We start from the raw sequence: 12,776 nt of genomic DNA, 5'->3' as shown, positions 1-12,776 counted from the left end.
GCATGGCTTCATTTTAGTTTTCATTAATATTTTTCGCAAATCGGGAAAAAAATACTATCGGATATTCCTTCTCATTCTTATAAATTCAGAACTTCATTGAGAATTAGCTTCGATGGTAAATATTCTTAGGTTTCAAAGGAAACTTTATTAATCATATCTATACTAAGTTTAATTTGTTTAAGAGTTCTCGAGACTTTTATTCATAATGAGTCTGCTGCCTGATGATACGGGAAGCCTTGATTACAATATCGTTAGAGGATATACAATGCTTTGAGTCGTATCAAGTTAATTATTTCTATATTTTAGTTTTTCAAAGGAATCTTCAGTAAATGCACTTGTTTTTTTCTGGCTCAGTACGTACCCTTCATACCTTCTAGCAAGACCGTTTTCAGTGATCAAGCGAATGACCATGAATTTATCATGAAAATATCGGCTTTAAATACCTAAAAATTACAAGGCTGCCACATTTTCTGTGGCATAAAATAACCAAGATGAAGGGCAATGCTAAATTTACAATACAAATTAAAAGCTGATACTAATGGTTAAAAAAATACGTTCAGTTGTGGGAAAAATGTTTGAGATTCATGAAGACGAATAGCAGAATAAAGTGATTGAAAGTTGAAGTTATTAGTTTTGAGATAAGTGGGGGGTAAATTTATAGAACTATGCGACTTTGTGGCTACATTTCTAAAATAATGTTCACAAGTTGCACCACTAATTGATAAATACTGGGATTAACTGGGATTAATTGTGAGTATTGTCAGAATTGAGGTATTTTATTATTTAAATTTCTCTTTTACTATTAAATGATAATTTTATAACTCTTTTTGCTGGGATAGATGCCAAATATGTAGTATTTTATTAGCGATAATTCCGGGCAGAGTCCTCTATATTGCCATATAATAACTACGAGAGAGTAGTGTTGAGAGAGCAATCTAGAGGACTCTGATTCCGGGAGGCCTTGGAGGCCATCTTTGTACAAATTTGAGAGGCTATGGTATCCTATGGGTTTCCTATGATACTACAAGCAGTACTTTTCGGTACAGTTAATTGCCTGTAATTTAGGATGTTGTTCCGAGTTCATTTTATGTGGGCATCAAGGTGAGTGCTCACTTATCTATTCAATTCGCTCTCGCATACATGAAGTAGATATGATGTTGTGGTTATACTAGAGGCTTTCCAGAGAGGTATATCTGTCTTAAAGCGTTGAATGCTTGAAGATTACTTCCCCTACGATAAGTAATTGAGTTTTCTGCGGCTTTAAATTCGTTGAACCGGGAAATAACATAGATATGAATTGGAAATGAATTTAAACTTGAATCACAAAACAGTTATTTGTTTATTGTAACTGTCTAGATTCTCCAAATTAACGTACCAGTTGAATTTGTATTTCAAATATGTCGTGTTGCTTGGATTGAGGTTTCGAAGCCATATTGGGAAGATGAGGCTATGATATTACATGCGATCAACTCTCTATTTTCCGTATTTTCTTTATAAAAATGTGATAATCGGGCTAGTTTATATTCCGATAATGGTCTTTTGCTAGAAGAAAGGAATTTTTTTTAAATTTACCTTTCGAAAAGATAACGTAAATGTCGCACTTCATCTGTTGTAGTTCTATATGAATAAGTGAGTATCTTCATTTAATACTAGTTTGCATATTTATTTGTCAGTATTATTACGCAATCCTTAAAAATGAATCTCCAATTTTCAATAAAAATCAATTCGACATTTCAGTCTTTCGTCATTTCTTTATTTTTCAAAATGCTAAAACTTATCATTTGGTCCTTGGAGCATAATCTAAAAATCATTGGATCCAGCAGTGTTTTATTATCAATAAAGTCATCCTCACCTTTCCTGCATTCTTGCATTCATCATATTGCCAATTTTAAATAGTCGATTAATTCAACTCAATGGATGTGTCCAACCTGTAATTGCATAATTAGTTAAATAATCTAAGAAAATAATGATCTTGCTAGTTCAGAGAAATATATATTTATTGATTTGTTCTCATTTTTTCTCATTATAGTCACTATCCTTTAGTCAAAAATTTTAGTTTGAAAAAGATATTTGGCTCAAGTGTCGCCAATAACAATAATGGGAGAGAGTGGGAATAATAAATTTCTCACTCAGCTGATGCTTTCGTAACAGCTGCTCTCTTAACCCTTAGTAACCCCACCTTTGCTTCTGCGGAAAATCAAATTTCAAGAATTTTCATTTCGAAAACCTGAAAATTTTGCACTCAATCATAATTATCGTGGAAGCTAAATATTTTGTCATTAAAATTTACACCGCAAAACAATACGCAGTTTGATTACTTCCGAATTAGAGCTGAAAATTTAAACATTTTTGATGTTGCTTGAAAGAAACTTTGGGTTATAATGGGTTAATACCGAATAGGGTGGTTTCCTGTTATTTTTTTACTGCCTAAATCGATAAATTATTACTCCTGGAGTTCGCATTTCACGCTTTTAGATTTTTAAATGACGATATCTATTTTTCGCGATTAAATGAAAACTGAAAATTATCAAGCGCGCGAAAACGCGACGGCTAAGAATTAATGCTGGGAAAACTCCGTGTGACGTCATTCTGGTTCCCGCTGTCGGCGTGTGAGGTGACCTTGGGGCGAGGGAATGTGCGTTGCTTCGATGCAGGCTACTAGCAGGTAGCATATTACCCTGCTAGCAGGTATCGCTTGGCTTAAATAAAGATTATTAATACCCTATCAAACGAAGGAAACTTTCTGATCATAGGCAGTTTTAATAGGTGATTATTAAGACCCTGAGCTCTGTGACTCATGCATGTATTGGTAATCTCAGACGATGTAAAACTCCTATCTATTTGTATAGAGTCTAGGTCCCTGTGACGTCACGTGGAGTGGCATCGCATGGGGGCCAATCTGGCCTTTTTCAAATGCGGTTAAAATTGACCATTGCCATTCGTCTAAACTGGGATTTTTAAAACCAAATAATTTGTATATTATGAATACACTAATGGTGGGTAACGGATCGCAATCAATGCCTTTCGTTTTCTTTGATGAAGAAAACTACCCTATTACACTCCGTGTTTTTGCTATTAAAAATTTTTATTTATGCTATTGTTTAATAATTTATAAATTAATAATTAATGTAAAATAATTTAATTGGAAAAATTAAATGACTAGTTCTAATAAAATTTAAAATTTTGCCATCCTTGAAATCTGCCCCTCGGGGCACATGCCCCCTCTACCATGCACTACTAAATAATATAGTGGACATTAAAAAAATATAAATAGTATAATAAAATAGGGCTTTTAATTGTTTAATAAAAAGTAATTAAAATATGAATAGAATAAAAATGTTCCATACAAGAGATTTTCATAATGTTCATTTATATCATGGCATGATTATAATTAAGCCTTTTTTAAAACAAAACGCAATTGCAGCAAAATATTACATTCAATTTCCTCAAAAAATAGGAAAAGAATTATCAGATCATTTCATATTAACTTGGCAGACGCCTCCTGCTCTAGTAAAAATGACTTAGAAAAAAAATTATTTCAGTAATGTGATAACTACCCTATGAAGGAAACTACCCTATTATTTTCTTTCCTCCAACGCAAGGCATATGGCTTGGGGATGTATGGTGCGGACTACGCGTGGATTCTACAGGGTAGTCCGGCCGACACTTGGTGGTTGGGGAACCGCAGTACGCTGGAGACATTTGGATGCACGTCTTCGGCACTTTCCATGGCAGTGGAAGGTCTTTTGATGGTTTCTAGCCATAACAGCATCGTGGGAGATGATACTCCGTCGTTTTCGGGATTGGTGAGTGATAAGTGGATTTTAAATATGTGAATAGACGTCAGGGTGAGTTCGTCACTAATTAAATATTTTTTCACGATATGTTTCCCCACTATCTTTATTAATTAGTTCCTTCTTGCTAAGGAAACATAATGAAGATACACTTTTGTATGTTTCACAAGAGTTTGATTACCGACGCAGGTTTCGACAGTACACTATGTCATTAGCAAGGTCTAAGTCTATCACTGTCACCAAGTTCCACCAAGTATCGCCTTCCAGCCTTAAGATGACCCTCTTGCTAAATTTTGCGTTGTTATTGAAACCACTTACTTTTAAGCGATGCTATTAAGGATCAAAAAGCCAATACACCCTCACAAATAGTCAATGGACACTCTCAAAAGCAAGAAAGACGAAACAAAGGTCAACCCACATCATAACCTAATTTTTTCAAACACAAATTTGAGTCTTCTGACTTACACATAAATAAAAAAATAATTATGAAATATAATTTTAAAATTTCGCAAAGATAATCATTTGGATAATCTATTCCAAAAATTACCTGCAGATTTGATGCATGTAATGCAAATTGAACATATTTAATTCCTAAAATTAAAGTTAATTATTACCATTAGGCTCGCGCAGAGTGTGTTTGTACATGCAGATTAAGTTTCATGTATAAGATATATTAACTCATTTGCTGTAATGGTAAATCTAATGTTATTAGTATGTCCAGGGGGTCGTCAATGATACAGACGGTGTACTAAGGAGGCCAACGATACATACTAATTCGTTATTTACTTCACTAGACTTGTTTGAGGAAATTTTAGTGATATTCAGTGTTGTCTTTGTATTTTTGCTTTCAAGTACCAAAATAAATTTTATATATACTATAACTCAGTGATGGAGTGTGTAAATGTTTACCTCAAACAGTAGCGCACAGAAATTTTTCTCAGAGCCCATTCTCTTTCAGACCAACTCCATGTTCACTGAAGAATTAGCGGCACAGTCCTTGCCTGTAACAAAGTATGCTCCACAGGCTTATGATGCAGTATGGGCAATTGCTCTGGCCCTCCGACATGGTAATCTTTTGTCACGAGCTGCAGACTTCGACTACCACCAAAAAGATCTCACAGAAGACTTCCTGAATGAGTTGGCCAAAGTTCAATTCCTTGGAGTATCCGTGAGTAAGCCAAGTGGCAAGGCCATTTCTTTATGGAATGAAACCTTATGCTGACTTTGAAATAGGATTTCCCTTGACTTTTGATGTGATGGGCACAATTTAGCGTATGAAAATAAATACTATTAATAGTATCCCTATTATGAACAGTCTTTCTTCTTTCAGTCTCTGTGACTACGGTTGAGTGTAAATAGAGTCTAATGGAGAATAAAATGGAGCATTTAGATCCAGAAATTATCTTTCGCTGTAATAGCTTATCAAACTGTTTCTTGCATTTATTGTCGCAGTCTAGATTCCATCATCACATTTTTATACATTTTGAAAATTTTTCTTTTTTTTTAAATTATTTTAAGAATCGTTTTAATGTGTCTTTGCTTATCAGATATTTTTTATTTGCCGTGCTTTCCTTAAATTCATGTATGATAAATGATTCAATTTCAGGGTCCAGTTTCTTTCAGCGGCGCTGATCGGGTTGGAATATCTGCGTTCTACCAAATTCAAGGTGAATGAAAGAAACTTTCTTGTAACTTGTTCTATAGATGTTAAATTTTATTTGGTAACGATTTGTGTTTTATCAGAGTTTCCGGGTCAATCTTTTATAGAAATAAGGTTTCGTAAGAAATAAATTGTGTCCTAAAGTTGCCTTCAACGGTTAGAATGATCATTTCTACATACAAACTGATTTACTTGCATTGAAGGAACATACTAAGCCCTCTATTGGCATTTTTGTATCCCAAGATGTTTCAAGGAAACAATTTTGTCTCATATTAGCGTTTCTCAATGCTGTATTGATATGAAATTATTTTGTTTTTAAGGGGGTCAAATCAAGAAGGTTGCATTGTATTATCCAGAAGCAAAGCATCTTGACTTCGAATGCCCGCAGTGTGTACCACCTATTTGGCAAGGTGGTCAAGTGCCTATTGCTAAGAGGATCTTTAAAGTGAGGGTTGTGACAATTGATCCAGTGGCTTTCATGAGCATTTCCTGCCTTGCCATACTCGGAATCTGTCTAGCGTGTGCTTTCCTTGGATTTAATTTATACTTCCGTAAGCTCAAGTGAGTATTAATTTTATTATCACAACACCTGTTTTCTAAAGTATTTTGTAACATTATGCTTTTCATCGTAATTTTAGAAAAATAGATAGTTTAGGCTATGAATTTCGTGAAAATCAGTTTTTTTGCGATATTCTAGGTGGTTGTACAAAATGTTTCCAAAGTTTTTCCTATTATTTTTCAATGCATGAGATGTACTTACGAGACTCCCATCAAGCTATTTAGTGTAAATTGTTTTTGGGAGTAGCTTGAATTTTTTCGTTTCTTGTGGCTTGTTTATACCGTTATATACTTATATTAAAAGCCGTTTATGATTTTTATAGGTACATCAAACTTTCCTCTCCTAAGCTAAACAACATGGCTGTAATTGGTTGCATACTGGTATACATGGCAGTTATCCTTCTTGGACTGGATCATGCTACTCTTCCGGAGGGAAATTTTCACTTTTCAGGGATTTGCACGGTAATTTGTCTTTGAAATCAAATTTCGATGTCAAAATCTAAATATTTCTTTGAACATTCACACATTATCAGTGAAAATTAGGAAATATTATTATAAATAAATACGAAAAATAGTGTACAAATGATGAAAATGAGATTTAATATATCAATGTGATCTATTTTGAAGTGAGCTGCCGAAACCTTTTTCCGTATACATTTGTGTGGTACTTTAGAATGACATGTTTTATGAAGTCGCTTAAAACCATAATAAAATGAATTCCTGTTTGACGCTAGAAGTCTTATACCGATATGTTTATGAAATTTTATGGTTGTTCTTATTCTTGTCATAGAGTATTATTTTAAGCTTAAAAATTTATTTCCCTGCATTTTTAATTCTGACATTTTAGGCGCGGGCGTACCTTCTTTCAGCTGGATTTTCCCTTGCCTTTGGCTCAATGTTCACCAAAACCTATAGAGTGCACAGAATATTTACTAGAAGCCGAAGTGGTGTGGTCAAGAATAAGGTGAGATGAATGTGAGTTATTATGTTTTGCTAATGTTTGCATGGAATTTTTAAAGTAGATAAATGATCAGGTTTTGGGATGACTGATATTAGGTATAAGTTCAATTATTATGTAGATTGAATTCTTCTATATTAAATTATGTAGAAGACTATGCATCACATGATGTACCAAGCTACTGGCTAGAAATTAATTGTATCCCAAGTATGACAGAATATATGTAGTTGGAATACATAAGTATATGGAATTTAGGATCTATCCCTTTTTTTGAGACGTCATAAGATGTGTAGTCTTTATCCATGTATACGTCTGATAAGTCCAAATTTCATCAAAAGAGATTTTTGCATGAAAATTACCAAGTTGAATTTTACTGCATGCTAAAAATTGTCAATTTTTTTATTTTCTAGTTATGAGGATGTCGGAAAAGGAATGGTGTTTTTTCCTTTGTACAATTATTTCGTGATTACTTCTAAAATATCGAGATAAAATTTTTCTTAAAATTTGGTAAAAGTAAACTAATATTAGATGGAATTAATTTAATGGCTTAGCAGTCCTTATCCTCCCTTTCAGTTTTAACCTTTATGAAAAACAGAAACCTCTGGATTCAAAATTAGGGAAAATAACTAAGCCCCGGATATGCCTGAGATAGGAAGCTCTGGTGTGATAAAATAAATATCTTTTACTGCAGTTCATTTGGTGTCTCGACTCTGGTGTATAGCTAAAGTAGCAGGCACGGATCCAGGATTTTTTTCTGGGGTGGCACAAGGGTCTGACAGGCAAACGATCTTCCAATACTTGAGATTACGAAACATTCTCTTTATTTTAATATTAAAGTTGTTAATACGAAATTAAATGATTGAGGTTCCGTAATACACAAAACAAAACGAACGTAATGATAACCGTATTAAAATGCGGGGGGGCACGTACCCCCGTGCCCTCCCCCCTTAATCCGCCTATGTTAAGTAGTATATCGCATATCGTAATCACAACCGCTGTAGACGCTGATAATTAAGATTTTTATCATGCGGTTCAGGATGACCAAGGATAAATCTAAAATAAACTTGGTATTTTTATTTATAGTTAAATGCTGATGAATGCAAATTAGGCATGCCAGATTTATATTTATTTTCAAAGATCCATCCTAATTCTACTTATGTGTCTTCCAATATTTCTCGGTAAAATCTTCACCAATTCGATTTGGTGATTCATTACCGGAGTGTGATGTGAATTCCTTAGGGGCAATAGCAATCCTTAGGTAGGTAGCAGTCCTTTTTAATAAAACTAGTGTGAAAATCAACAAAATTTGTGAAGTAAAAAAGTGAATGGCAGAGACATCAAAAATTACATCCTTTAAATATATGTCGGTTTGATCTCGATTTCACATTTTTTGGTTTTGCTCTTTAATTAAATAGCCGTCATTCATGATGTCAATTGGAACAGCCAGTGTTTATCAAATATTCCATAGCTAACGTCAGTGCTCCGGGAAATTTGTGTATATTTTCATCAAATACTATGGAGAAATAGCTGTGAAGTACCCTGGCTTTGAATGAAACTAGGAGAACTAACATGGTGCGCATCCCTCTCCTGGTTTTAATTGGATCCGAATAATTATTTTTGCAGACGTGGAAAAGCCGAATCCGTTCGGTTCGAGGAAGAATTTCAGTTTCCTCGACTCCCTCCAATTTGTGGCGTAATGAGAAATTTTAACAAGGTCAAAAACTCGAAGCGATGCATCTTGCGGCAAACGCCGCGAGTTTTGAACGTTATTTGCGCCAATCTCTCTCAAATGAGACTTTTTTTTACTTCCTCCAGGCTCCACTTTCGAGTTATTAAGCACTCACTTATAAGTGCTGGCGCCTCTTCTTAAACAATCCAGATAGAGGGCCCTCCAAAACTCAAGATAACCAGGTCAGTGCCATCAAAGAGGTGCCCTTGAGTATCCAAAACGCTGCGAGTAATTCGATGTTTTTTTTTGGACTATCGCGAAAACGCTGGGTGATTAAATTTTCTGGGTTCACGAGTAGGAGGAAAACGCTCCATAAAATCTCCCAGACGCTCCATTCATATTTGAAGACGCGAATACAATTTGAAGTGGTTAAATTATCTTCTTGTTTGTCATAGTCTCTAATGCTAGAGCATACACTTAGTGATGGACTTTTTCTGTTTTATTCTTGCATGAGGATGCGTGTTTCTGATGGAATTTCATTGCTTAAAGTGTTTTTCTTGTCCTTTGTCTTACTTTTAAGAGTTTTATTCTTCCAATTATTCATTTAAAATGGTTAACTTCCACACACTTTTTATTAACAAACTACCGACCCGGTTTCGACACGTAGTGTCATTATCAAGGTACCCATTTTGGCTTCCCAAGGTCTATATATACCGTCCAGCAAGAGAAGAGAAGAAGGTATATATAGACCTTGGGAAGCCAAAATGGGTACCTTGATAATGACACTACGTGTCGAAACCGGGTCGGTAGTTTGTTAATAAAAAAGTGTGTGGAAGTTAACCATTTTATTTTATCCTCATGAATATAAAACATTTCCACTATATATCGCCGGACACTATGAATTATATTCATTTAAGTTGTCACCCTTTTTTTTGCGGTGTTAAAATCATTAAATCTTTGTTGAATCTCATGAAAATGGCTGTCAAATAAGACCACTCAACGCAAATCATCACAGTTTGTTAATTACGGACGACTTACATTTGTAATCATTAAATTAATTTTGAGGAACACAATTTTTACGCTTAAATTTCGCAAAAGTTTTGTTTATCATAGTTTGAAACTTACAAAGCTAGTTTCTGTGCGTTCAGAAATAAATCTATAAGGTGTGTCTTTGTGGTGAACAGTGGTAGTTACGCAGCGAAACAGAGTTGTTTGTTCGTAAAGAAAACTAAGGCCTTATTGAACTTAATCGCCTCCGTGCTATCCTTGGAGTTACATTTTGTTTGTCCTTTTATTTTCAGTTCGCTCATTGTTAAATCCGCATATAAGGACTGTACCTCATTATTAATCTACTATGGGACTTAAAATTCTCTATTCCGTTATATATAGAAGTGAAACAGCTGCAGTTGTCGTAAAATGTGCCTTATCAACAAAAAATTATGGAAATTGGTATAATTTACGATGTGGATGTGGCAGTAATGGACGCCAGTGGGCATCAGAAACAAGGAATCCAGTACTTCTGCCTGGTTCTTGGGTGATTATACCAACGTGCGTCAAAAAGATACTAAAACCATCATTCACTCATATATTTATATATATATAAGTCTGAAAGGGTCGCTCGTCATTATCATCAAATCGTTACGCTCCACACGTGGCGGAATTTTATTTTCCGGAGAATTACTAATTTTTTAGGAAAAAATTATCACCTTTTAAAACACGGTGTTTTCTCCTTTTCATCCACCTTTCTCTATTCCTTTTGGAGTAAAATTATTCTCGGAGGCGCCAGCTTTTCCTTTCAGGCGTCTTGCTCATTCACCCGCTCACTGCAGTTCCTTTTACCGATGCATAAACCCTACCAACGCTGGAATAATTCCATTTCAAAAACTTAATGCTGCCAAGAATGAATGCACCCACACTCTTGTGCCGTGTGAAGTAATATCAGGAGCACCAACCGTAGCAATGAAGAATTCGAGGCGCTCACTAATTTTTTAATCTTTTAAGGGATGTTGTACCCCTCATTTTTCAGTGGTGTGTCTTTTTTCAAATATCGTGCTCTCATTTTTAAAAACCGCCGTAGAATTAGGTGCAGGTGCAGCGTAAGGTAATATCGTATTTGCACCATACGGATCGAAAGGATGAAAAATTGAACTAGTTTCAGGAAAACAGTATCAAGGTATAAAAATGGAGTTGCCTTGAAGGTTACCCTTAAAAATGTCACAGTAAATACCCTTAAAATTTCGCTCTGTGGGAAATTAACCGACATCCGTACTAAAAATTGAGGTTTTTTTTCAGCTTCCTTCTTATAAGAACGTCTTTTTTCATTTCTGAAATGAAAAATGCATCTCTCAGAAAGACGGATAGTTTACATTCCGCTTTTCCCCCCGTAGGGGCATCGTTTTTACCTTTTCTTTTGAAGTATTTCATATGGAATCAAAATAACAAAATATTGGAAGCATAGTGAGTCTAAAGGAACTTTTTGAAAAATTACGTGGAGAAGCTATGGAAATATCATTATGGAGCAACGAAACTTGGAAACATAATTGGGCAATCACTTCGAGGTTCACACACCGGAGTTAAAGCAGAATTTTACATCTTCTTCTGTGAGTATCGTTTTATTTACTCCTCAGAATTTTCTTCCGCTCTTCATCATGAAAATAATAAACCCTTTTTATGGCAGTTACCTATTATATTTCGGAGAACTGTGCGGGCTTTTATAAGTCTACTATTGTTTTATTCTCATATATTCACATCGACTTAATTTGCAAATATAGAGGTGTTTAAAGATTCCCAGTTTTTTCGGCATATCGGGCAAAACACCACTTGTTTTGAGCCACAGTAGAATTAAAAAGCATTGAGCACAGTACAAAAAAAAAACAGAATGAAACGCAAAACAAGCAGAATGGACCTCGCCAAAGCAACTGCTGTTGCAGTATGACTTGTGACGTCACTTCCCAAAATTCCCTGTTTTTGCCGTTTTCGCGCTCGCTTAAAATCATCTTGTATTTTTATTAATTTTTGCGCTCAAAGAAATATTATATTGGAGAAAGTAAGTAGTGAGCAATCTCATAATGACGGAAATAACTTTTTAGTGCACTTTCTGAAAATGTGTTCACTCCCCAATCCCAATGGTAAGCTAGGAAGATTAGTAATTGAAGTAGTGCGTTAAACTGTGGTCCTGGGTAGCTTTCATTGTATCTTATCCTGCGGTATTTCATCTGTTCAGTCCAAATATCTAGTGGCGTTACAGGCTAAACTCGAGAAGGGGAAACGATGGTTGCCGCACAAATGTCGAGATGCTTGAAATAGCAAGAACGGAGAGCGATGATTGTGACCGTCAAACACTCTGATCCTCAGAATATGACGTAGTGCAGTATTTGAATTAATTATGCAGGAAGAATACATATTACGAAGGATCCATATACCCTGGAAAAAAATCTCGCACTATGTTGAGAGATTTTCGTCTTCATTATCACGATTTGAGAATTCTTGAGTTCAACCCCTGAATTTCCTCTTGCCCTTTCACTCTCCTTGGTATTCATGTTGCTTCTAAATACGCTGGTGATAATAATTCAAAAGCGTCGCTGGTTTGACTAAACTGGAAGTAGGTACTTTTCGTTACAGAGAAGAAAACCACCATCAAATTGTTGACTGAAGTACTCATTCACCACATTTTTACAGCAGTGACGAAATACATGTTAGAAATATATAGTACTTTAAATTTTTATTGTCCGGTAGTATATTATCGAATGTGAAATATTCGGGAAAAGATTTGGTTTACTCAAGGATTGATGAGAAGTTAAAATAGGAGAACTGAAAATCTTGCAAATGTTTCCCACCCCCCGTTATTATTTAGTTTTAAGGATTTTAATATTTTTTTATTCAGGACATGTGTTTCTTTCGTTGGCTTTAATCGAGGTGGGGAATCCTGTGTACGTAGTAGTTAAAGTTTTCGTTTCAAATCGCGACGGGCCGTGTTCGAATAACAACGGTGACGACGTTTTGTTTTTACTATTCTAAGCCGTCATGAGTGATCCAAATTTCGTAAATTGACCGTCATACTCATTAACACGTTTCGTACGGCATTATTATTATCCCTCGTTCCTCGCTGTTCCGGCATGTATTTAAACCTGCACACTT

At 35.1% G+C, this 12,776-nt stretch overlaps 1 protein-coding gene across 1 annotated transcript in view; it reads left to right on the top strand.

Moving 5' to 3' along the window:
• LOC124158187 (gamma-aminobutyric acid type B receptor subunit 2-like) overlaps window positions 1-12,776 on the top strand; it is a 172,229-nt gene that overhangs the window by 147,417 nt on the left and 12,036 nt on the right. Inside the window, exons 5-10 of the mRNA XM_046533375.1 lie at window positions 3,603-3,806; window positions 4,753-4,962; window positions 5,401-5,461; window positions 5,775-6,015; window positions 6,336-6,474; window positions 6,860-6,976. Coding sequence (XP_046389331.1) covers window positions 3,603-3,806; window positions 4,753-4,962; window positions 5,401-5,461; window positions 5,775-6,015; window positions 6,336-6,474; window positions 6,860-6,976 — 972 coding nt within the window. The remainder of the gene's footprint in view (window positions 1-3,602; window positions 3,807-4,752; window positions 4,963-5,400; window positions 5,462-5,774; window positions 6,016-6,335; window positions 6,475-6,859; window positions 6,977-12,776) is intronic.

The sequence above is a fragment of the Ischnura elegans genome, chromosome 4 (assembly GCF_921293095.1).
Source record: "Ischnura elegans chromosome 4, ioIscEleg1.1, whole genome shotgun sequence".
Lineage (NCBI taxonomy): Eukaryota > Metazoa > Arthropoda > Insecta > Odonata > Coenagrionidae > Ischnura > Ischnura elegans.
This window is presented reverse-complemented; position numbering and strand designations above follow the sequence as displayed.